Genomic DNA, 27,518 nt, shown 5'->3' with positions numbered 1-27,518 from the left:
AGCACAAATCCCACAGCACAGATGTCTCTTCTTTAGCATCGTGCATAAGAAATGCAATTCTACCCTTAGCCATCACACTATGAAGCAGGAGATTATCCTTGTTCACATAATTAAAATATTATTAGCACTCATAAAATATTCCTGTCATTTTTTATACCAGACATATTATTTGACCTGATTATCACCAAGCAATAAATTTCACAATGCACTTCATGAAGCTGTATTTTCTTGTATCTGATCTACATGTATAGCCATTAACACTATCTCCCCCTCAATGTTCTCTATTATGATGTTGAGTACAGAGGGTTTGCCCATTTTCATAATTTTCCCAGTTTAAAATACCAGTAGCTTCAGAAGGGTCTCACTTAGTACAGGGAGGCAACTGAAGTAACTTTGATATTAATGCATAAATATGGGACCAGTCTGATACTGCTTCATTACCAGAATTAAATACTGGTACTTTTAAGCACTTTCTTTTGTAGGGGCTATCTTGTTCATCAACTTTGATGGGCAGATAACTCTATGAATCACCTTGATTTTTGTGACAGGTATCAAGTGGCATGGCACTTCAGAAGAGGGTGGATCAGTATTCCATATATGATTAAGTAAAATTTTCTTTCATATTCACCTTGAAACTATGAGGCATTAAAAAATTTTCCTTACACTTTCAAACATCATGATGAGAAAGTATCTTCAACCAGATGCCCGTGCCCATGTCACTTTTTCCAGAAGGCTGTATAAGACCAGCCCCATCAACATATTTAAGGAATGAGGCCATTCTAGGCATGTGTTGTGTTTACTAAGGTAAGCTGTGGCTATGCCTTTAAGGCTACCCAAATTTTCTCAGACACCTTTGTGTGGTCACAAATGGTAAAAGTCCTCCGCAGAGTCTGTACAGAGGCTATCTCTTTCCTTCATGAACTCATTAAATGTGACACACACCATAATCTCAGGATACGTTTTCCAGCTTGAGAAGGAACTTGCCTTTCTTTGCTAGCTGTATCACTAACTAAGATCTAGTTCATATGAAGAATATCACTAATCTTGTTTCCTCAAGGCTCTTCCTCAACCAGAAGCTGTCTAATTCTAGAAGTCATGGCCTCAGTGGTATGCAGGCCAGTTACAAGAGACGGCAGGCCTGCCAAAACAAGGACCCATCCCTGTCACTGGTAAAGTCTACCCAGCAAAAACGTGAGAGAAGTGCCTCAGCAACACCAACACTAGACCTTTCCTTTGATTCTTCTCAAACTGCGCAACTGCCAGCAAGTCTGAAAAACATATGGGCTTTCCACACTGTGCTCCATTTTCTCATTTTGGTCTCACAACAACTACACTTTTGTTTGGGAGAGCCAGCTGCAGGACTCAGGTCAACATTTTTTCCTCAAAGCTCAAATTTCCTCAAATTACTTCTCCAGGCTTCATTTGATTTGCATCTGTACCACACAGCAACACAGTGAAAACTACATTTTCTTGTCAGAAAATGCCTGCTTTGTGCCCAAGCATCCTTCTTTTGTTGTTTCACCAATGCAAATATAGAAGAGATGTTTGGAATCGCAATATTACTTTTCGATAAGTGATGAAGAAAAACATCAGCTGAATTACATAAAAGACCTCTAGATCAAGGGAACAGGACACTGATTTAAGAACCACAGACTGCTCATTTTGCATGTGTATGCACATATACACTCTAAGTTTCACATATCAACCTCCTATGTTTAAAGAGCATTAAGCCTGCAAAGTCAAGTGCTCAGAGGCAGAGTAACACAGAAATAAAATATACTTGTTAATGTAGCCCCCTCACATGTATTAATCACCCTCAGGCCTAGTGAAGTGGCTTTATCTTCAAGACAGATAACAAAAACTTAAGACAATTTCAAAAGGAGACCAGAAGACTTTTCAATCTATACATCACCACGGGAAAGCAGTAAGGAAAATGTAGGGTTTGTTCTTCATTTTCTTAATACTGAAGGTTAGAGAATCCTTAAATAGATAACTGAATACGTCACAGGTTCTGGGAAGGCTGTGATTTGTTTTCATCAGTGCAAAGAGTACCATGGTATAACAAGCGTTGGTTCAGAAAGTTCAGGTAGGTACTGCAATGCCAAGAAGCTAGTCTCCTTACAAATGCTGAGTGACAGCAGCAGCAATAAAGCAATCAGGGCAAGAAACATGTCCTTGTGGAAAGGTTTGACAGTTACAATAAGTGATGATAAGCTGTTGCTTTCAAAGATATGTATTTTAAAGACCATATTCCTTGTGCTTTCTTCTTTGAAAAATTTTGCTGGAATGCTGCTTTTCAGAATAAGTATGAAAAACAAAGCTTTCATATTGTTAAAAGCGACAACAAAAATTAATTCAGCTATTAAGCAATATGTACTGTCTGGGTGGAACTATGTAAATGAATTTCTGAGCTTCAAAACATGGGAGGATATGTTCATTATTATATAGCTCTTCAGAACAGCGTACCAGCCAGAAAAGCACTTTATTGTCATTGTATGCCAAACTGTCTTGGCTAGAAGTCCTGTCATCAAAGTTCTCTGCAATACCATAAGCAGCTCATCCTGAGATGAAGAGAGGGGCAAAAGAAGCTATGGTTTGCTCTCACAATCCACTTTCTTCAAAGTAATAACATTTCATTTGAAGCAAGACCCATCAGGGTCTTCAGGAGATGGAATGCACCACCTTAATATGCAGCTATGTAAGCAGTTCACATGGACTCGGGTGCTCCAGCAATTAAGGATGTTGCATAAAATTCAGGAGACTCTATAGTATCTTATGCTCCTAGTACTGTCTTTACAGGTAGGTAAATGACTTTTCTTTCATTTGCATCAGTTTTTCTTCATTACTTAGACCACAAACTCGGTACTGGCAAATACCGTGTATCTGTAAAGACCTAATCCAATGAGATCTAAATCATATTTGGGACTTGCAGAGGAAGTATGGTGAACTTGAATGAAAAGTGTAAAAAAAAATAGTGCCATCAGTATCACCTGTGTCTGAATTTCTAGATTTTGCCCAAGAACTGTTTGATCACCATGTAACAGAAAACATGTGTATCTGAGGCATCCAAATGGACTCTCATTGTTAAAACAAGGAAACACACAAAAAGTCTCCATTCTTTTCTAACAGTGTTTCAGGACACCATCATTCTAAGAGAGAGATTACAGAAAGCAGCTCAATTTTAGAAGGCTCAGAAGGATGTGAATTCCAAAAAAAATTACACCTATCTTGACCATTTCTTATTTTGCAGTAGCATCACAGAGTTATGACTGGGAGCTGCAGAAATGGAAAAAATATTATTAGTCTGGCATAGCTCACAAGAAAGGGCTTTATATTACCACATTCATCCAAAGTATTTTTCTCCTTCAGTGTGTGTTCAAGCCCCCTTACACAGAAAAAAGGTCTGCAAGCATGAAACAACAGTTATCACTGCAGCATCAGTGCCTTCTTCACAACAGCAGAGCACCTTCTTTACATTTCAGCAAGGAAATGCCAGTGTGTCAGACACAGCTGCAAGATGGTGTCAGGGGTATCAGCATCTCTGCAGGTGATGGGGAGGACAGTTGTGAGGCTACACAAGCTTACTTCCTACTACTCTGAGAGGCAAAGATGCTTCTTCCCCTATTAGCCCCCACTGCACATGGAAGAAATTCCAGCAAGGCTGCCAAATGGCATGACTGGGAAACAACACATTTGTGAGGAAGCAGTTCATGCTCAGAGAGCTTTGGTCAGTGCCCAGTTACGATACGTAAGAGCAGGGCTTGTCCTTGCAGGGTGCTAATTCCCCCTCACACTCATCTGAGTACTTGCTTCCAGTGGCATGTCAGCCAGCCTCATTATCTATGTCTTTATACAAAATAGGTGGCATAAATAAACGAGGAACAGTATTGCTCTCTCTCCCTTTTCTTTTAACCAATTTCTGCCTTTGCCGTGCTAAGCAAACCTATTTAGGACAGCAGGTTTTCAGTGTAATTGGCTGCTGCTATAACAAATCTTGTCTTTCAGAGAGGCAGTAACAGCTGCTGCTGCTGCCAATACTGAAAAGAGGAGCCTGCACAGCCACTTTGTCATTATAACATGCTTCCCTCTTGACTTGCTCTATGTTCCTTAGCAGAAGAAGAATGGAGGAAAATAGGTGGTTTTACTGATACAGAGAAGGCACCCCTTCCCAGAGTCCTGGTTCACAGATAAAAGAGGTTTTCGTGTTTGTAGCAATACCAAAAAGATGCTTTTACAGGCATCTTTACATTCCCACGATCCAGACAAAAGTGTCTTGGCATACAGTCCACATTCTAGCAAAAAGCCAGCCCAGCTGCACATTGAACATATGTTGTGTGCATAAGATGTTCCTCAACAAAGGGAAGTAGTTTAGCTTTTCTTCCATGAAACAACATGTCTTTGGTTGATTAAAAAATGAAAAATTTATGTTATTAAGTTATGCTATTGTATGGTATGCTATTTTCCCAAGCAGATTTGTAAAAAATGTGACATCCTTTAATATTACTTTTTCCTCTAGGAAACCCATTTATCAATACGTACTTTGTTTCTGGTGTCTGCTGAAGGAAATTACTGCAGTGGGAGCTAGCCCTCAATGAAAATGGAGATCTGAGCCTGTCCGGTTTCTAAATTGCTTAAAATCTAGAGGCAAATGACATACCTGGGCCCATTATTTTGAAAAGGTAGTTGATGCTTCTGCTATTAGTATTTGACAAAAATGAAAGTCAGCCCGTATTTAAACAAACATTAAAGTCCAGTGGTGTTTTGAGTCCTCATTTAAGTCCTAATTTAACTTAAGTTTCATGCTGGGGGAAAAATTAGTCCAGTTTCAAAGACTCTTGCAGTTCAGGTCAAGCACATCTGGCCATGGCATACATGAGAAATTTCACCAGTTTTGTGCTAAAAGGTGGCCAGGTAGGAAGCAGAGGCAGAATGGACACATAGTAATGGGTCATTTTGTTTTCTTTTCCCACTAATTCAGGAACTGTATCTTTGAATTACATATCATGAGGAAATTGCCTGTGGTGACCTCTATGATCAGCTGGTCTTTGTCAGTCTGTGCAGGATGCACACATATGCTGTGTCTGTTGTATGCCCCCCTGACATGATACTCCTGAATCCCAGCCATCAGTGCAGACTGTCACAGGTTTTGTTCAAAGTTAATGTTGTGCCTCAGAGTTTTGTAAATTTGCCCTGTGGAAGACTTCTTTTTGCTACTGTCCTGCAACAGGCAGTATCAGTTCTGTTGAGAGGGCATCTGGCTGGCATTTCTGCAGATAAATTGCATGTGTTGCTCTCATGCTGTTTCCCTAGATTTTGCCTAAGTTAGGAAGGAGGTTTGGGTACTGTAATCATAAAGCTTCTGCTCTCACCTTCTAAAGTCTGGCACATATCTTTCATATTGTTCTGAGACCATCAGGAGAAAGACATGGCATATCAGAATTGCATGCAAACTAAACGCGCATCCTTGGGAAGTGAGGAAGAAAATCCAGTGTAAGGCAGGAGTTTCCTACCAACAGGAGCACTCACTGGTATGCAGTTGACAGGCATCAGATGAATCCCAGTCAGCCTGAAGGTGTCATGGACTGGGCCATACAAAGAAGTAAACCTTTCCCTATCAAGCCTATCTGGCCCCCCTTCTCCTGCCTCCCTCTATCCTGGCAGATAATTCCTTCAACTTTTTTGTCACTAAGCCAGAGAAGAGATACCAACTCTTTCTGTTCATGCAGGTACATCAAAACACTTGAGCTTACATTTACTTGTAGGTCATTTGTAGCCAGTAAGATTAGTCTGAGAAACAAAGACTTGATTTGGGAATTTGGACACAAACTGAAATACAGGAAGTTCCTCCTGAGCATCAGGAAACATGTTTTTACTGTGAAGGTGATGGAGCACTGGCACAGTTTGCCCAGAGAGGCTGTGGAATCTCCATCCTTGGAGCTACTCTAAAGCCATCTGGACATGACCCTGGGAAACTGACTGTAGGTACTCTTGCTTAAACAGGGTGGTTAGACCAGATAACCTTCAGAGGTCCCCTCCAACCTCATCCGTTCTGTTATTTGGTGAACGTGACTGTGCTAGCACAGTGATCTGGCTCACTAACTGAGAATGTCTTCTGTCTGACTAGCATGACCTTGAGCCTGTCTGCACATCTCAGTGAAGACAGTTCTTTTATTTGCCATTGTAAACCACTTCCAGCTGCAAATAGAGCATCCCCATAAATAGATTTCTTTAAAGCATGTGCTTGACACAGCACAACCAATCAACTATTATGAAAGAAGGTGCAGAAAAACCAAGATTAAGCAAAGATAAGGATGTAATAGCTCTTTTTCAGGGTGTCTCCTGTGTCCTGCTTCCCATCTGCTGTCAAGAAAAGAACAAGTGAGGGATGACTGGAGGGAATAACAGTGTTCTTGCCAGTGAATGTTAAAGCAGCAATGCCTAGGCTGTGCAACAGCAGGAGCTTCCTACACATGTGGCAGTTTCCTATCACTCATTTTATTGGAAGGCATGATGATTTTTCCCTTTTCTAAAGAACTTGGCCCTGGTGTAAGCAAAAGTTCTTAAAAAGAAAGTTGTCTCCTACAACCTCTTATGGTGAGAATCACTCCTTAGAGAAGGTTCATTATGTGTAATCAAGAGTAACTCTTCTCAGGTACCTGGGTCTGTCCACTTCACCCCCTGCAGCAGACCAAATATAACCCTGTCTTGGGAGCTATCTGTTGGAGCTAGCATGAATATCCCTGCCCAGTCTTCAGAGGCACAACTGAACCAATTCCAATTTCCTGTGTCCAGGTAGGACCCCAGATATGAACATGTTCATCTCCTGCTTTTCCTCAAATCTCACAAAGCCCAAAGAGGGACCGCGGCGAACAAGAGCTAAACTGAACTAGAAAGAGCTAGACCAAAGTCCTGCCCTGGCCCTCTTAGCCCTCTGTGAGCAGGGCAACAGGGAAAGCCAAACCCTTCCTGAGCATCCCGACTGAGCTCTTCATTCAATCACCTTGTTCATTACCTGAAGCTGCAGAGGCAAGCTGAGCATTTATTTTAAATAACCTTTGTGTGCATCATTCCATTCCCCTGCTTTCTAGCAGAAGCTGCCAAATAGCAACAATGGCCTTTATTTTCTTTGCTTGAGACTTCAGCAGCCTTCCTGCTCAAAGCAAAGTCCAGTCCATCAGTGCCATCTCCACTCAGTTATCTGGAGTCTTGAGAAGCAGGTTAAGAGAGCAATCAGTCAGGACTGAGCTTTGGTGCTTCCAGGAAAACAGCTGGATAGAGACACTTCATCAACTGTAGGAAAGCTATCAATTCAACTTTGACCTTATGGCAGGAACAGTGGGTGGATGTGTAGCATCCAGATTAGTATCTGAAGAGGTCTGGGAGGGAAAAAGTATTTCAAGCCAACAGTCATCTGCCTCTCCTGTGATTATTTGGTATAAAGCAAGGTTCCTTCCCCTTTATGCTACCGCCAAGCAAGAGCAACAACAGTCTTTGCTAGCACAGAGCTGCTTGTATGTTAACTTGTCTTCCACTTAGCACTCTGGAAGCAGCAAGAAGCAATTTGCTCCACTCTTGGGTTATTGTCAGTTTAATTTCTCTTGCCAGCTGCATAAACCTGTGGCAGAAATTTGCTGAGACTAGAGAAGGTACAGGAAAAAGCAGCCCTAGCCGGTGAGGAACGTGTGAGTTTAGCCAGGGTGTATTATTATTAGCTTGCGTTCAGTCACAAGCTCACACTCAAACTGCCTGTAGGAAACATTCTGCCAGACCCAAAGAGTGAGAGGGACTAGATTAAACAGAGGCCTTTTAATCATAAGTCTTTCACCCAAATGAAACGGAATTACTTCAAAAACCGCTTGTTCCCCTTTTGGCATTGCTTTCTTTGAATATTGGAATGACTGGTTTTATTGTTGCTAATGCTTAAAGAGACAGTGAATATCGAAGTCTTGTGAATAAATACATTTGCATAGATAGATATATTTAACTTGTCAGATTGATTGAAAGTGATTTTCAGCAGGACTTTAATGGTTGGTATTACTCAGGAGCTGGGAGGTGAGAGCTTCACTACAATGTGACAGAGCTGACCCAGATTTTCACACTGGAAATGCTAATATATGTAGCCATTGTGGCACAGAAGCTGTGCTTACAGACCAGTCTACTGAGAAAGAGTATTTTTCTACCACATGACAGAGTAGAAACTAGGTGAAGGCAAAACAGTGAAAGCAGTGCCTTGCACAAAACATCTCCAGCTATAATGTTAAAAGTATTACCTAGTGAACACTTGATACTTCAAACTCACAGGAGCTCACTTTCATTCAAGTCACAGCAAGTCATTAGTGCACCTGTGAGGAATATATACAAAAGAAAGTAGGAGGAGGAACATGGTTAATTAATTGTTCCCTGTGAATTATTTATTCAGCTCAAAAAACAGCCACAGTTTTTGCTGCACAAGGAGAAATTTCAAAGTTGTTCCACAAAAGCTGCTTACTAGTTCTTCACTGAAGACAGAGATTGTAGTGAGAGGATATAAAGCAGAGCCTGAGCAGACTGCTTAAGAAAACTCAAGTGAAATGCTGACTTTCAAAGTGAGTTCTGCCATCGACTTTAGAGCCATTGTTTCCCCCCCAGCTCAACAGTCATCATAACTCCCTAACAAACAGCTGGCATTCAGATACTGCAGGCAAACGTCATTTTTTACACATGCCTTTTCAAAGCCAAAGCTGACAGCTTCACACAGCTGCCTATGCATATGTACCCTCTGTGTGATGTTAATGCTCTCTGCAAAATGTACTTGTGTATTAGAATCTGATCCTGCAGAGCACTGTGCTATGATTCAATAGAGCATTTAAATGTGCGCTCACATTTGTGCATACAAGTTGCCAATGTGAAGCAGATATTTAAGTGTTTAGGTGGACCACAGCAAAGAGCCCACTGCTTTGTAAGATAAACTCTGACACAACATATATTTTAACTAACAGAGCAATAACATTTGTGGTAGTTTTGGAACAACTGGACCAAAGCTCTGAAGCGTCTTAGGACAAGTAAACCTAATGGTTTTCTTTCTAAAGCAAGGTTGTTTTATCTAAAGCAGAAGACATGTATTACTCCAACAGACACATGAGATGATGTGCCAGAAACACATAGTAGTGATCATAGACATTGTCAGGTTAAAAAAATTTAAATCCAAGCATGCTATCCAATCTTTTCAAAAATTTCTCTCACATCCTAGTCTGCCAGATTGAAGTTGATATCTTCCAATTAGTGTAAAGAGAATTAACAAAGGTAGACAGTGTTGTTTCTGCAGTAATTATTGTCATTATTATTCTAAATAATAAAGCATTTCTCGTAATCACAGACTGTAAGGAGGGATTAGGCATCACATTGCTGGATCAGCTTAATAAGAACCCCAATTTTTCCCTTTGCTTTAAAGACAAAATATCAAAAAGCTAAAACCAGACTCTTGAAAGCAAACATACAAAAATTCACTGCTTAGGGACAGATGGATAGACTCCACAGCTGGGCTCTGCTTCCACAGCACTGTTTACATGAGAAAAGCAACTTACCAAAGTACCCTAAGTCATCACGTTTAATATTCTTTTTAAATAATTTAGTCCTGAAGTGATGGGCCAAGTATCTAGAGTGAAATAGAACTGTGTTTTGCGGGTGTTCATTCCTTTTAACTGTACAAAAGCAGCAGCTTTTCTCAGCAGAAATAATGCCCTGATCGTAGCAGAAATCTCACCTTTCCTTTCTACTTTTCTTTTTGGAGTCTTTTAAAGAAGTTTTGACCCCTCTCTGTCTTACAGATTTTAGTCTGTTTGCTTTAATACATCAGGTCTTATGTTTATAAGATTACATTAGAATCTCAGCTTTTCTTTTAATTAGGATGCCTTCAAAACAACCATTGAAACACAGTCTAGTGAAATTGAAAAGTAGAAGACAGTTATGAATAAATATTTTTATACAAGTCAGAATATTGAACTTTTATTCCTGAGAATTAACTCACAATCTTTGAACATCTGAGGCTGAGATGTGTGTCAAACAGAAGAACTGCATTTCCCCAAGGAATATGATGAGCAACATCTTTAACAGGAAACACAACACAAGGTGCATCATTTTGGTGGGCTTACGGCCACCATCGTGGATGGCAGGGACAGCAGGAAATGCATCTGCAAGCAAGGTGGCAAAAGCAGTGACCTGTTCATGGAGCTTTTCCTGAAAAAAAGAGCTAAACGGGGCTCTCTTGGTATCTTCCTTCTTCTCATGTGCTCCCAGGACTTGGGCGGGTGCTCATATTTTGATGCAGTGATATAAAATATTACCATCACTATGTGTTCATCTTTTTCTACATGGATTAGCAAAAATTGTGCATCCTGTTCCCAGCCTGTTAGAGGTTAAGACTAGTGAAGAAGAGTTATTCATACAGGTGTCTGAAATTCCTCCCCTGTGCAGTATCTCACAATATAACACGGCTGTCCAAAGGCTAGTCAAGTATTTTACAGTAATCAAACTCTCATGTGAGAGAAAACCAATCCACGCTCTGCAGATCAGTGTTGCTCACAGTTTGATTTACAATTAAGATGTATGCTGTAAGAGCAGTGCTGAAAGAGCAGTTTATTACTCCTGAGTTCACAAGAAATTTTCTTTGGTCCTATAAAAAGCAACAGTATCATGTTATCAGAAGTTCTGTTGACTGTAACTGTAATGACTTGTCTTCTTACCTAACTATTTCCCATTTTTAGGACAGTCTTACAACGTGTGACTGGTTAAAAAAAGCAATTTGCTTCCTACTTGTATCCTTCAAAGGCTTCTCTGGAAAACACGGGAACATTTGCTTGCCAGAACTGTGTCTTTCATTAACTCGGTGTCTCTGAGCTGTACCTTCAACACCAAGCTATAAATTATAACCTGAATAGAAAAATGTCTGCATGAATGTAGCAACTGCTGAGGAGAAGATTTAGCTATTACTGTTTATGCTATTCCACTGCATTGTAACCAAATTTCAAAACAGATCAAATGAATAGAATTAAACAAGAGGGAACAATAAGTCATATTAAAACACCATATTAAGACAGTTACAGCAGGGGAATTACATAAACTAACAATGCGTTAGTCATACAGAGGCATTTGCAGCAGAAAAACCGAGTTGCCATGGAAGATGCTGATGGTGTTTAAATACTAAGGAAGTGAGAGTCTGACAGTGTGGGTGTATCTCCGTTAGTTAGTGGTGGTCAAAAGATACGTCCGGGCTGAGGCAGGCCTGATCTACCACCTCTTTGTTATTTACAAACCACCCTTTTGCTGTCAGTGCTGTTTAGGTGCATATGACCCAACATGCTTCCTGGATAATGTTAAAGAATTCAGATTTACAGAGCTGAAAAATGATCAGGAGAAAAATAACACTGTTAGGAGAAGAAAAACTCAAAAGACTTGTCTATATTGATGCTAAAGGCTTCTCTTTCAAGGCTGCAACAGTGGTGTTGATCATTAACAAACCAATGCAAAGAAAGGAATTTGTAGGAATTCTCTATTCCATGTCTCTGTTTTCTTCATTATTTTTCCACCCAGGGATGCTTTTGACCCATTCCCCTGACTAGGACTAATCATCAAGATAATTAAAGCATGAGGCTTCTTCCCAAAAAATGACACTGGATAGTTTTTGCTCCTTTAGCTGTGGGATTCCAACACATCAGGTTTGTTCATCTAAAAATCAGGAGTGTTTCTTGTTTTGTCTTTTTACCACAGACCTTCACACTTGTGTTTTCATCAGTAAGAACACAAGCCATCTTGATTTATAAGCCCCTGCCACAAGTAATTAGACTCCTTTCTCTAAGAGTCAGCCATATGGAGCTAGGGCCCATACCATACTGCCAAAGGTGCTCATCTTTGGATGCCCCAGCAAGTTTCACTAAAAAAATCAAGTCACTCAGCAAAGACATCTGCCAGTATTAGTAGTTCAGTTTCTTCTCCTTAAATACAAGCGATACCATTCCCAGGAGCTCTGCAGCACAACAGAAAAACAGAGCAACTGGCTGAGGTGTAGCAAAGCAAGAGAGCTGCTCTGGGGGAGGTGAAGGAAGAAATGCTGGGAATGACGAGCCAAACACCACTGCAGATCAACATCATAGCACAACAAGCTATTTCAGTACCACAAGGACACATTCATTCCTAGACTGTCTAATGCTCAAAATTACAGATGGATATTCCAACATGAAGCTAGAAGTCACCCTTGAAGATAAGAGTAAGTTCACAGGTAGTGCAGCCAGAGGCCAGTTCAGAAGTTTTTTCCTGCCACAAAGATTTATGTCAGTGTATGCTCCTTACCATTATAGCCAACCACTTCAGAAAGACAAAGGAAGGCAATGCTGTTAGTTCTCCTTTCTTAAATGGCAATAACTGACCCGTCCAGGGAAACGGGGAGAAGCTGCAGTGCAGTGAAGTGCAATGGCATATATTGAGTCCCCAGCTAGCTGGGTCACACTGAGGCTCAGTGAGTTTTCTTCTTTTCCCAGGCACTTCATGCCTGTTCTCCTTTGTCTTGAACACTAACATCCTGTTTTGAGTATTTAATGAGCATTTTTTGACATAGCTTATTTGTATAGGTTCTCCAGTGTATTTAAGCATTTGAGTTTCCTGCTATGCATTAAAAAAAAAAAAAAAAAATCTGACTCTTTTATTAGTTTTTCCTTATGACTCAAGCCAAAGTACCACTTTCATTGACTAGGCACAACTTCAAGGGGTCCATAAGCCACCAAAGGCTTTGAAAGTTCAAGAGGAAAGACTAAATGAATTTTAAGGGCCAGTCTGCACCCAGGGAAATGCCCTTGCAGAAGCTGTAACTTCAAAGCATAACAACTACTTCTCTTTGCTTATTTATACTCTGTTATCCACACCAACATCATCCCCCCAGGTCCTCCATATTTCGTTGGGACTCAGAATGAATGAATAAAAGGATGTCGGCAAAAACACAGCAGTGGCAGAAAAGAAATATCACTAGCCTTTTCAGCTGGAGACAGGGCAAGAGAAGAATACAGTCTGGCCTCCACAGAGCCATTCATAAAGGGTCTATAGAGAGCCTTTATGTCACTCCAGTGTCACAGGGAGAGATGTGAACAAATAATACACAACCTGACAAACTGGAAATGCTAAAAGAAAATCAGGTGTCACAACTCAGCAAATAAATGCTCCAAGCACTTCAGAGTGTCTGCCTATCTCTTTTCTTGAGATCACAGCTAGATAAATCATAGAATTATACAATATCCCAAGTTGAAAAGGGCCCATAAGGATCATCGAGTCAGACTCCCTGCTCCTTGCAGGACTAGCTAAAACTAAACCGTATGACTAAGGACATCATCCAGGTGCAACTTGAACTCTGACAGGCTTGGTGCTGTGGCTACTTCCCTGGTTCCAGTGACCAACTATCCTCTCAGTGAAGAACCTTTTCCTAATGTCTGGTCTGAAATTCCCCTGACAGATCTTTATTCCATTTCCTTGTATACTATCACTGCTCACCAGAGAGAGGAGATCAGCAGCTCCTCTTCCACTGCCTCTCTTGAGGAAGTTGTAGACTGTGATGAGGTCATCCCGCAGCCTTCTCTTCTCCAAGCTGAACAGGCCAAGTGCCCTCAGCTGCTCCTCAGAAAACTTGCCCTCAAAACCTTTCACCATCCTGGTCACTTTCCTCTGAACACTCTCTAATAATAGTTTAACGTCCTTCTTATATTGAGGTGCCCCAAACCACACACACTACTCAAGGTGGGGCTGCACCAGTGGGGTGCAGAGTGGGACAATCACCTCCCTCAGCCAACTAGCTATGCTGTGCTAGATGCACCCTAGGATATGGTTGGCCCATTTGGCTATTGACTCATGTTCAACTTGCCATCAATCCAGACCTCCAGATCTCTTTCCACAGGGATGCTCTCCAGCCTCTTATATCCCCGTTTGTACACATAACCAGTATTACCTGTCCCAGGTGGAGAATCCAGCACTTGCTCTGGTTAAATTTCATACAGTTGGTGATTACCCGGCTCTTTAGTCTATCCAGATCTCCCTTGAAGGCCATTCTGCCCTCAAGGGAGTCCACACTTCTTCTAGTTTAGTATCATTGGTAAACTTCCTTAATGTACATTAAACCCTTGTGTCCAGGTCATTTATAAAAACATTAAAGAGCACTGGCCCTAAAATCGAGCCCTGGGGAACCCCAGTGGCGACGGGCCACCAGCCTGATGTAACTTCATTTACTATAAGCCTCTGAACCTGACCCATCAGTAAATTGCTCAACCAAGGTATTGTGGACTTACCTAAATGTATTCTGGACATTTTGTCCAGAAGGATACTGTGAGTGACAGTACCAAAAGCTTTGCTGAAATCCCAAACCCCAACATCTACTGGATTCCCATGGTCAACTAGATGGGTGACTTTCTCAGCAGGTTTGTTAAGTTTCCCTCCATAAACCTGGGTAGGCTATGACCAATGGCTGCATTGTCTCTCAAGTGTTTTTCAATCACTCCCAGAATAACCTTCTCCAAAACTTTACCAAGAACTGAAGTGAGGCTGACAGTCCTGTAATTACCAGGATCCTCCTTCTTTCCCTTCTTGAAAATTGGTACAACCTTTGCCGGCTTCCAGTTGATTCCAGGTACAGCTCTTTCAGTACCCTGGGATGAATCCCATTGGGCACCATAGATTTGTGTGCATCCAGCAGGAGCAGCAAGTCTCAAAAATGTTCAGCATCAGCTGCAAGTTTACCATCCCTCCAGTCACAGTGCTCCAACACAGGGCTCTGGGGGTCCCAGGGCCCATCATCAGTATTGAAGACAGAGGCAAAGAAGGCATTAAACATCTCCGATTTGTCTGCATCCCTATTTGTGAGGTGACCAGCCTCATCAAGCAATGGACCAATGTCACCTCTGATCCTCCTTTTGTTGTTAACTTATTGTAAAAATCCCTTTTTGCTGTCCATCCGGGTGCTGGCCAGCTTAACTCGAATTGAGCTCTGGCCACACTCATTTTCTCCCTACGGCAGCGAACAGCACCTAGTCTGAAGACCTGCACAGACAGCCTCTAGGCCTTGTCCCAGAGATATCAGGGTGTATAATAATTGTGGGATAATAATTTTTCGCTTGTTGTAGATAGTAGACCAAACCCTTTACAAACTTTATTTCCAGTCCTTCAGCCAGGTGTGTATCTCTTCTCTAAAATCTTTGTTTTCTAATTTTCTAGTGTTTACACAAAAACTAGATGTATAAAAAAATGAAACTCTATTGTGTTTATAGATAAGAAGCCCCAAGATACCAGTAGATTTTCAAAAGAATGTCCTTTTAGCTCCTGCACCAGAGCAGGCTCTACTGTTTTGTTCATGTGTTTGTGACCTGTGATTTCTTTCCACAGATGCTCTTTCGAGACTAGTCCAAATTTTGCTCTCCTGTGAAAGGGTAGAGTCCTTGTTTCAAAAGGTATGACTTGAATCTGACTCTATAAAAATGCATATTATTTCGCTGCATCCACCTTATCGAGAGACTGAGGCCATGCTGTACTAGTAATCTCTTCCTGTCCTTAACAGTCTGCAATGTTTTTATGGTTTCTTCCAGATGATGATCTCAGAACCCCAAGCCAATAAACAACTACTGTCTGATTCTACATAGCCTGGCATCCTTGATGCTAGCAATCATGTCGATTTCTAAAATACTTTGACCTTAAACCTTCTGTTTCACAGCATGTAGGCAGTAGAAATTGCATGGGTACAAAAGTAAAACTAACACCATTCACATTCAAACCAAACCAGTTTCTCATCAACATCTCAAGTATAATCTCTTGTGCAAATTGCCTGGATACACTTCAGCCAGTTTTCCCTCGATCTGAAACTCAGCTGCAAAGGATTTTTAAAAGTAAGCAGATGTACCTGTATGTGCAGCTGTGACTTACACTGACACAGACAATGGTGGCATATTGCAAAGGGTCGTGACTCAGATTTCATTATAACAATGACAGCATTGTGTAAATGCTCCCCACCGTAAATTCACCCACCAACACGATCTTAGAGTGAACAGTGAATGAAAAATCAATGACAAGTAAACACATCTCCATCACCAAAGGAACTTCAAGAAGCCAAAGTCCTTGCTGGGGAGGATAAAGACCAACAGACCATAGCCTGTCCACTTTCAGGGACAAGGAAGCTTTCAGCTTACTAAAGCAAAAGGCCTTTCTGACCTACACTTGAGGAAAGAAATGCAATATAATGTACTAAAGCAGGCATATCTGCAAAGCAAAAAGAACAAACTAAGTTATTTTATTCTTGCTAAGAAAAAGACCCAAACTATAGATCCATAAGACAACAACAGCCTGGCACAAAATATAAGAAAGGAAACTAGAACACATTTCAGGAAAATGGACCTAAAATCAACTTGAAAATTGCAACCTGAAAGAAACAAGCAAACAAAAATTTTCAATATTGACCTTGAACTAGAGATAAAGTGTTCTATATATAAAGTGAAACTAAGCACCCCAAACATCTGCCTGCATAGTACCTATACTAGTTATCGATCAAGAATATTCTTCTACATAAATAAAAGCCCTGCATCTGTTTCTTCTACTTCTATATCTGCATGTCGGTGTTTCAGGAAATTCATCGTATTTAATGAAACTGGTATCGATTGCCTGGGTTTTGCCTGTGTTAAATAACTGGGGCAGCTAAACTATTTTCAACTGAAAATTCTGCATAGCTCTCTGTATGCTGCATGGACATTATTGTAATTGTCTGCTAGGCAGGTTACTAAACATTATATGGCATTCAAAAAAATATAATGCCTCAAACGTTGCAATAAATACTGGAAATAGAAAGTTGGTTAGAACTTCAACGTTTTGCCATTGAAAAAAAAAAAATGACAAAAATCTGAAAAGAAATATGCCTGTAAATATGGGAACATGATTCTTTCTGTTAGAGCCATGCTGAGAAAAAAAAAAGGGAAAAGTGGAGATATATCATCATTTTAAAGTTCATCTGCCATTAAAACACCATGGCAGCTCAATCTGTTGAGAGAAACTGTAAAGACAGAAAGCTTTAAGAAAGACAAAAGTTGGTCACACATTGGATCATGGTTAGGAGAGCCCTCTTAGTGTCCAGAGTAATGTCTAAAAGTTACATAGATTAATTTCAAAGGGATGGATGAAATCAGTACCACAATACAGCATTCTATACTTACTCTGTATTATTAACACAAATACTGAACTCCTTGGAAGATGCAGAAGTAGCAAATGCCTCTGAACACTAGAGGAAGTTCAAAAAAAAGTATTTTCTTTTTATCGGCATCTTTCCTCTTTTATAAATGTCTACCATAATTATCTTACAATGTCATTTGAAGAAACAATGGCAACTCTGAGGTATGGAAGAAACTTCTGAACTCCCAGCAACAGTGAGATTAAAAGATGACACCAGATTTTTTTATCTGAGAGGTCTCCTGGGACCCAGAGTTAGACAAGCATTTGCAGCTGAGACAGCATCAGACCACAAATACAGCTTTCCATGTGCATTTAAATCTCAGAGTCACTGGATCTAATCAGAAGCATTAGTGTTTGAAATCACTACTGCAAATCACCAGCAGGAGCAAAAGTATTGATCCTGCTTGCACCTGCAAAGAGATTATTCATCATACCATGCCTGGACAACATTTCCAGAAGCAAGTACAAAATTAACCTCCTAGAACAGAAATCATACATGAAAAAAGGTTAGAACTGAAAATTAAAAGCATGGCTAGTTACAGTTAAAAATCTGAAGAAGGTTTAAATTTAATCTGCATTTGTAAATAGACTGTTTCTATTCTTTTGGCTCCCTTGCTATTCATCTTCTGAGGCCTTCTCTGAATGCAAACCTAACTGAACGATTCTCTCGACCTTCATAACTTGTCAATAAAGTAAGACATTTTCACAGACATAGCAGAACATCCTGTCCTGCCAAAAGAAAATCCCAAGTAAATTAAAGGATTGAAAATCTGGCTCCAAGCCAGAGGCAAAACCCTCATTTACCACAACTGGACAAAAACTCACTCCAGCTGAACACAGATACTCAACTGCACAGCATCCATCAAGCCACTAAGTGCTTTTTTTACGTGTCAGGAAGAAAGAAGTGTTAAAATACCCTTCTAGGTTTTATGTGGTTTCTGGTGTTACTAAAGGTATATCCACAATTGCTGAGGGGTGGAAAGGAAGTGGTTTCTGTCTCCTACAAGGTCCTACATGACACAGCAAGTCTTGCTGAAGAACAGAAAGTGTCACAAGTTCAGTACCAGCTACTCACCGGAAACCTACAGGAATCATACAACCTGTAGCAATAAATTACCTGCAAGTCAGGATGCTCATAATAACTTTATGGTGCACAGCCAGTGGACCTGCAGACCATTCCTGGCTTTCGTTCCCTTAGCAAAAAACAGGTAGATTTTCAAAAATACCTAGGAATCACTCAGGCTATTTCTCCTACATCTTTTTGACAAGGAAACTGGGCAAACCAAAAAGACTGAAATGTCCAGATATCCACACCCATTCAGCATTTTCAAAGTTCCTAGCAAAAGCGTTTGGAAAAAATACCTGTAAAAGATACTATTTTCTTCTGTGTGGTGTATTTAGAATGTATCTTTGTTCTCAAAGGTGGATAATTTCACTAATATTCTGCCTACTTAAATTCAGCCCCAGAATCTTTTGAAATATGTGTTCACCAGCTTGACACCAGTGCCTTAATCTTCACCAAAAGATCCAGCCAACTCTTGGAAGGATATTATCTGTCTCATATAATTGTGGGTTTTTGAAAACATGTTAATCACCTGAGAGTTTACAACTTCAACCTTGTCAAAAACCTTCTTTCCATCTGGAAAATACTCCCTAAACAAACTTCGTTGTGTTGTGTTTTGTTTTGTTTTGTTGTACATTCAAACTGTATGATAAAAGGAATCTCAAAAAGGTTTAATCATCAACTACAGTAATTTCACTGTGTACTTATTTCCACTGTAATCTCCAGCTCACTGTAAACAGGAAGGTATCACAATTTGCATTTCATTAATATTCTATCTTATCTTGATTACTCTATTAAAGCATTACTACTTTTTCAAAGGATGTATATTGAAATGTGTATGAAGAGGGCCAAAAAATCTGGTTTAGAAGTGAATGCAAAAGTGTGGCCTACTGGAGTACACACACATATTGAAGCTTTCAGCTATGCAATTTACTAGATGTCAAGGGAGAAGTATTATTTCAGAATATTCACTGAAATAGCCCAAACCACTTTCCAGTGCAATTTAGGCTGGACTGCAACAATAGCTTCAGGGGCTGTTCTGTCTGCGAAAGTTGATGCATGTTTTGCCACTGACTTCAGTACAGAAACACACTCTAAGGTAAATCAGAATTCTGAATACTTCCAAAAACCTATCAGATAGCCGATTTTATCCAAAATGTTTAGGATCAACTTGCTCATGGTGCTTTGGGTTTCTGACACAACACAATCAATGCATCTAATAGAAGACATCAGTTAAAACCTCCCTAACCACATGCAGGGCTCAGCAAAACACTTAGGTAAGAAGCCAAAGAAAGGGCAGGAGCTCTCTCTGATTAAGTTTAAACATGCGTGACCTGCAGGGGACCACCGGCAACAACCAGCTGTCATAAATAAATAAATGACCAGTGCTCATAAACTTCTGCTCTCAGCCAGTGATGCATAGAGATGGGATCCTGCTGAAAGTCCCCAAGGGCCCTCCCTCGCGGCTGGCTAAAGCAGCTGTGGCAAAGCTTTTGATTTCAGTACTGCAGATCAAACAACAGGCACTGCAGCATTAATCTCCACCATCTCCAGGAAAGCATTTGTTTAAAACTAGCAATTATGTGATACCGCTATTATTCTTCCACCAACAGCAGAAATAAAACTCATCAGCATACTGTGAAGCAAATCCCATTCAACAGCAAAATTGTCTACACAGCTTGCTTTCCCCCAGCTCAAAAACAGTTAGAAGGTGGCAGTAATGCAGAAAGCCCAAAGGGGCCAGCAGAAACTGCAGATGCTTCACTTTCATACAAAAACCGGAAGAAGCCACCTGCCTCTAGGATGAAGGAAGCAACATGTGCCAGTAAGATAACCTGCAGGAACCACAGGATTTATTTCATACCAATCGTTTGTTTCCAGAATATGCAGTATTGGATTCTTAATCACTAGTGCTTGAGAGCAGCTGGTCATAAAACTCTCCACTTTGAAATAATTCACACCAAAAAAAAACACTATAAACATAAATGCTGTTTTTAAAAAACAATACTGAAAAATTCTAACTGCCATCTAATTCTGTGAAAATGTGTTTGATGGCAGATGATGTTCTTTCCATGGAAGGAATCAAAATGTATTTGCTGTCTAGGGTTGGTATGTTCCCCATGGTTATACATCTTCCAATACAGGAGTAGTATAGTAGAATTAACTGTTCATCAGCCTCGTACAATCAACTGGCAAGCATGAAAGCTGAGAAGAAAGAAGAATGCAGTCACCATGTATGTGGCCTGCCCTCACAAGAAAGACGGAATGTTTTGGACAGCTGTACCAAAAGCTAATTGAGTTCCTATTCACCTGTTATGAATCAGATTCCCTCCCCCTGCTCAGCTCCCAGATGCTCTTTCACACAAAGAAAGTGCAAACACATACATACAGATAACCATTAAAAAACTGACAGCTGTTCTTGTCAGAAAGAAGGTGGATTATAAATGAATTTTGACTGTTGCTGTAAAAGACCTGACAGCATGAAAAAAGATGCAGTACTGTGTAGAGATGAGGGCTTTTTGAATGTTCAATTTTAAACCTCTGTGTTTAAAAAAACAGTATTGAGGAAATAATTTCAGGATGCTACAGAAAATATACAGACTAATCTACCCTGAAGACTTCAGGTTTTTATTTCATCTGGAATTTAGCTTGGCTAAATGCCTGAGAGGCCTAATGTATGCAGTAAAGCAGGCATGTCTTTGTCAGAGTTTGACGGTTTAGGATGTTCCTTATGTGTCCCTGAGGTGGCTGCTTCTTCCCTGCAAGTGAGAAAATCCCTTGGAAACACAGAGGTACCATAGCACCCCACAGATGCAATACTTCCCAAATTCCTTCTGACTCACCTGCTGATGATCTCCTGCATAGGCAAGCATAATGTGGGGCTGACAGCTGGTAAAGTTTCAGCTTTATCTTTTATTCACCCAGAGCATGCATACATTACTCAAGATAGCACATTAAAGCTTTTCTGAGTCACAAATGGCTACAAAGAAACCCTAGCCCGGATGCTCGTTCTGGAGCAATCTGTGGGATCATTTGTTGCCTTTTCTCAAAAGCTACCGGACCATCACGTAACAGAGTTAAGTATGAAGCACTCAGGCTTTCTGTCTGCCCTCCAGAACAAATTGGTACATTTAGCTAACAGCTTTAATTTTGAATCTAAAACTTTGTTAAGTCAAAATAGACTTTACAATAGTTGAACGCTTATAGTTTTAGTTAAAACTTGGTAAAGACACACACCATGCAAGCATGCTCAAAATGTTCATTAGTGAGCTCATGCATAAAGTGCTAAATTAAGCGCAGGGCTTCAGGGAAGATGCTAGAGACTATTTGTCTATACAGCAACAGCTTTGTCTTCCACAGTGTGCTCTATCCGTCAACAAACTGATATACCAGTTTACCGAACTATTTTAAGAATGAAAGCGCTGGTGTGTATGACTCACATTTTATTAAGGTAATGACCGTGATGCATTCTATTTAGATGTGCATCTCATTGCTGAAGATGATCTTGGCATGACAGCAGCAATATACCTATACTGTTCCAGAGCATTACGCAATTGTAGAAGAGATATCTATTTCTGGACAAAAGAAATGCTTGCAATGAAATAAATAATTACAACTGCTACCAGAACACAATCAAAACACATTACTAATAAGCAGTAGAGCACAACCCTTATGTAAGTTATAGATACACACAAGTTTACATACAGAAATGAGGGGAAAGGTTTCTAGGTTGTCTGAAAATAATTATTTAATCCATATTTCTTTATTTTCTTTCCCCTGCAGAGAGTTAAATCATCCCACTTCACATTTAGATGTATTACGAATTGCATCTTGCAAAGCAGTTATTCTGATATGATTAATCACCAATACTATTTTGGAAGGAAGCTATCCATACTTGCAATTGTGGCTGCTGCTGACAATACACATGGAAGCATGGGGCAGTGAGAAAGAGAGAAGTGCTGCTCACCTTCCTCACGCAAGTCATCCCAGTCAAAACATTGGATACAGAAGTGAGTGAGTGAGTGAGTGAGCGAGTGAGTGAGTGAGTGAGTGAGAGTGTGCATGCGTGTGTGCATGGAGAAGGGAAGGTCATGCAACCCTGCTATTGATAGCATGTAACTTGAAACTGTAGTAAATTCAGGCGTGTGTGTGAGGTGAGAGGTTGCACCCTCCTGTTGATGCATGGTCCCTGCCACAGCACGGACTCTACAGGCACCAGAGGCAATATCAAAGCTCCCACTCGCTTCAAGGGCACAGGATTGGGCCCCAGGCAAGCAGGAAAGCTGAGTGCTGCCCTTTGAAGGAGCCCTTCAGCACCTAAAAAATTTGGCTGTTAGGATGAGTCTGTCTGTCACGGAAAAGAATGACTGACAGGCAGACTGGGAAGGCTGCAAAATCCAGTCTGCAGAAGCCAGGTAGGAGCACTAACCTCTGACTTGGCAGACAGAGCTAGTGACAGGCAGCTGAATCCCTGCAAGCAAAAAGAAAACAGAGAAAATCCCCACAATTCAACCAACTGTTGAGGCAGCAACACAAATGAAATCCCAAAAGGATCATCCAGGAAGGGTGCTCAATTGAGATCAATGTCCAGACCTTCAGCAGTGTGCTTATGCAACAAGAAGTACTATCCAAAAAACATAAAGAAAAAATGTCAGAGATTCCTAAATGGGGTACATTGCTTTCAGAGTACAAAATCAGAACCCCCTTTTAAACAATGAAGGTAACCAAGTATTCGGAAGAGGTTATCGGTCATGCCTCCACACTGCATATGCCTGCTTTACATTGACAGATTTCATATAAACACCCATTGTTTATTTTGCATAATTTATTTTATAATAATAAATAAAATTGTTTATTTATGTATATTGAACCCATACAAATACATAAAATCTTTTCTGCTTATATCATGCTCTAAACATAGATTTTATACATCTCTATGTATTTAAGTATGAGAATGAAAAAGAAATAGATCCCACCTACACAGTTTCAATTCAACAAAGCATGCAGAGCGCATAAACTCTAAGTAAGTATTTCCAGATAGTGGCAAATCTTTTCTTTTAAAAAGATACATTACTCGAGCTCAGCCTCAAACTGATGTTCATAGATAAAACCATTTAAAATGAACTACTGACGGAGTTTATTTTCAGTAGTGGTGGGAAAAGCTACAAACCATAAGTACAAAGGAGAGTCAAGTACTTAAAGGAGGTTTCAAGATTGCTCCTTTCCCTGAATTTCAGTGCAGTTGTGAAAGTGATAGTGAAGTCATGTTGCTGTTCAAAGAGTAAGCTGACAACGTGTTTAAAGCTTAGAACAAACTTTCTTATTCCTTCCCTATCCACTTGTTTAGAAACATCTCTACATCAGGAAGAAACGTGACTTTTTAGACAGGGCTGCTAATCAAACAAAATGATTTAGCAAACAAATCCAGGGATGAATTGCCACATAGGAGGCCTCTAACATCCCCCAGAATTGCCTGTGTGCAAACTACTGAATTTTTGAACAGACAAAAATAGACTCCTGGGTGCAGGCAAACACCAAGTCAACTATTTTTAACATGGGTCTTCAAATGCATTTTTAAGTTGCTTATGTTTAGAAGCAATCCCTTAAGAATCTACAGGCAGTTTGACTTGATGATCAGGCATGAAAAATACTTTTCACATGTTCTGCATATCATATGCTTATTATAAAAAAAATTAATTTCTTACAAGATTAAATGGATTTGGGGCACCCTGGTGAGGACATTTAAACAAATTTTCTTTAGTATAAACATATTTTTGCAAAACAAATTTGTGTCCACATAAATACGACTTAGCTATTACTAGTCTCACTATACTGCTTTGTGGCAATCTCAGAAATAAAAAAAAACAGTTGAAGTGCATACCTGTGGTCAACACACATACTCCCTGTCTCGCCAACTGGTCATATCTGCAATTGTGTAAGGAAGCAGCCACCTGTAAAACTAGCATCCGTGACTGCAGAGATGGCCCATTCAAATACACTGTAAACTTAACTTCTGCCTGTTATAACTGCCACTTGAAGACAGTAAAATACATTGCAAGAGGGGACAGATTACTTGTAACTAAGAACATCTGGGCTGCACAGCATGCATACCTGAACAAGTATACAGCTATTCGTTATACCTATCAGAGCCCACTTCTGTCAGCTGTGGACCAGTGCTCTCCTGGGCCTTCCACAGCTGCAGCACAGGAAGCATTCTACAGCCCTGCACAATTTATAGGAGGACACAGGAGTCCAGCAAGAGCAACACGCAGCCTTAGGACAAATGCCCCACTTCATCTTCTACACAGAGGTGAGGAAAGACAACTGAATGCCACAAGATGATCTCTGCTGAGACTTTGTTTCCCAGTCGATCTGCTTCTATGGGTTTCTACACAGATATTGAATATTCTTCTTAGCCACACAAGCAGTCCAGCATGGAAGTCCCTAGGATTAACGGCATGATTAATCATGCCAGCAGAACACCTACAAACCTAAGCCTTCATGAATGACAGCTCTGCCTTCAAAACAGTGGAGAAAATTTATGTCCACAGTGAGGTCCGTTTAAAGCCAGCAGAAGCACTTAAACGAGCAGAGAAAACAGGGGAGGAAAAGTTATGAATGTGAGGCAGAACATGACTTTCTTGAATTGTTCTTTTTTCTCTCCCACAGTCTCAAGAGAAGCAACCAACACCTCAGTGGACACAGGAACAGCATTTTCTACAAAATAAACTCAAGCAAGATGACCTATTCTCATCTCAGAAACGAATTTATACATCGGTCTAGGATCATTAATCAGAAAAGCAGAGGGCAGAATCAACAAGCATTATGACTTACAAGCTGGGACACACCAGCAAGCAAAATACAGACCCCACTGAACCACAAAGAGTTTGGTAGGCATCAAAGTGAGTCTAGATTTTACTAGTTGTGACTCCCACGAAGCCAAGATTTTCATGGAGTCCCATTTAAACAGGCCTGAATCTCTGTGCCTGCGTTCATTCTGTAGACAGAACCTTCACCTTTAGAAGCTTTTGTGCAGCTTCTGGGCAGCTGAGGAATCATCCTTGCCCATGGCTAACCCGTGTGGTTATACAATAGCCTCATGATCACAGGGTTTAACTCATCTCAGCCTTTGTCTCATAATGCTTGCTCGTGGTAAACAGCACTGATTACCTTTTGAACAGGCAGATTCCCTTCAACTTCAGAAAAAAACCCACCACATTCTTCCAAGTGCCATATGTTTACAGCAAAATGTTTGCAGGGTTCAGTTCCCAGTGAGTCCAAGTAAGTATCTAGGAGCTAGAACCTGTGGATAACTGAATGCAGAAGCATGGCTTCCTCACACCTACACAGACACAGCAGCTCAGAGAATGGATTTCTTTTTTAAAGATTCAGAGAAGAACACAATGCCAGAAATGCAACAGTGCAGTTCATTATTTATGCAAATGAATAACATTTGTTATAAAAAATGCTGCAGAATAATTGAAGGAGCCGGATGTTTAGCTGTTGCAGTAGAGAGAAGCTGAACACCGCCTGCAAGGAAAGGCTTGAACAGAAGTGTATAGTTACCACTATAGTTACATTCTGAGAAGTTTCTGTTATAAGGAAGGTATTTACTCGTAGATATAAGGACATATTGCTCCCCAACAGTTAGCGTTAGACACGATGTGGCTCGAGACTAACAAAATGTAAGAATAAGGCAGCTAAGCTCCAGCTGACCTCTAACTCATCCAGGCTAATGCACAGCAAACCCACAGCCCGTGTTTTCATTTGCGAAACTGCAGGGTGCCACGAGCTACTTTATCTGTCCGTTAGGAGCAGAGACGGTTGAGCAGATACCGCCCAGGAATCACACTGGAAGCCCCGGGCGGTTCTGGGCGGCCGCCCCGAGTTGTGTCTGTGTCACCCGATGTTCCAGCCGATTGCTCATGGTCTCGCCCCGCGGCCGCTTCCCGCGATGACCGAATCGCCAGCCGTGCTGGCGGACCGAGCAAGGCTCGGCCAGGTATTTGCACCCCGGGCCCCGCGACCATCCCGCCTTCGCCGAAGCCGCACCGGTGCCGCACCGCAAGGCGGGAGCCGGGGAAGGCGCCCCCCTCCCGCTCGCGCCGCCCCGCGCCGCCCGCGCGCCTGCCGCCCGCCGCGCCGCGCCCGCGCCCGCGCCCGCGCCCGCCGCCGCGCTCAGCACCGCGGACAGCGCCCCGGGGCGGGCACCGGGTCCCGCGGGACGCCCCGGCGGGGCCGCCCGGGGCCGGGACCCGCCGCCCCGGGGCCGGGGGGGGGGCGGCTGCCGCGCGCTGCCCCGCCGGGGCGCGCACACACGCACGCAGGCACGCACACACCGCGGCGCCGCCGTCACTCACCGCATCCCCCGCAGGGCGCCCCGACGACGCCGCCGCCGCCGCCCGCCGCCCCCGGCGCCGCGGACGCCCCCCGCAGCGCGGCGGCGGTGGCGCCGGGCGGCCGCGGCTCCATGCGGAGCGCAGCGGCGGCGGCTAGCCTCCCCCCGGCCGCCCCGCGGAAGCCGCCGCCGCGCAAAGCCGGAGCGGCAGGGCGGGGAGCGCGGCCGCATGGTGCTGCCCGCCGCCCCGCCCGCCGCCCGCCCCCTGCGCACGGCGCCGCCCCCCTCGCCCGCCCGGCCGGGGCTTTGCGCGGACCGGCCGCGGCAGCGCCCCCGCCCCCAGCCCGCCGCCGCGGTAAGCCGGCAGCTCGTCCCTTCGCCGGCGATCGTGCTTCGTTCCCCGAGCTCTCGCTCGCCTGCTCTCTGCCGTGCACGTCGCCTGCTCCTTCCGTAGAGCAAAGCGGGTGGCGGCGCTCGCGGCGGTCCGCGGCATCCGCGGGCAGCTCACACGCTTCCTAACAAGTTCCTTGCCGGGAAGCCCCCGCTGGGTCCGCACCGCGCTTGGCTGGAGCGCCGACTTGGGCAGGGGTCTCATACTGCCGACTGCTTCTACGTGAAGCACACACAGGACAAGAGCTCCAGCTTACAGCATAGGGTAACACCGCAGGCAAGCGGTAAAAGCACAAGACAGCAAGATCCAGTATGGGAAGAACTCACTGAAGAACCCGAATTTATCACTTGTAAATGAAACCCCCCATCTACTGGTTCACAGGTTCCTCCTTGCCTCACAGGTGGGCCAACCTGACACCTAAGCTGCTTCCCCTGGGCCATGTCCTGTCAGGTTGGACAGATGCCTGAGAGTCAAGGACCTGCAGCCTTGCTGGGCCCCCCCTGCCTGGG

At 42.2% G+C, this 27,518-nt stretch overlaps 1 protein-coding gene across 1 annotated transcript in view; it reads right to left on the bottom strand.

Annotated features, from left to right (window-relative positions):
• Positions 1-26,846, bottom strand: part of NRG1 (neuregulin 1) — a 501,573-nt gene extending 474,727 nt beyond the window's left edge. Inside the window, exon 1 of the mRNA XM_080372046.1 lies at positions 26,641-26,846. Coding sequence (XP_080228172.1) covers positions 26,641-26,752 — 112 coding nt within the window. The 5' untranslated portion in view covers positions 26,753-26,846. The remainder of the gene's footprint in view (positions 1-26,640) is intronic.
• Between the last annotated feature and the right edge of the window lie 672 nt (positions 26,847-27,518).

This window comes from Falco punctatus (genome assembly GCF_963210335.1).
Source record: "Falco punctatus genome assembly, chromosome: Z".
Taxonomy (NCBI): Eukaryota; Metazoa; Chordata; class Aves; order Falconiformes; family Falconidae; genus Falco; species Falco punctatus.
Note: the sequence above shows the minus strand (reverse complement) of the source record. Positions and strands in the feature narration are given on the sequence as shown.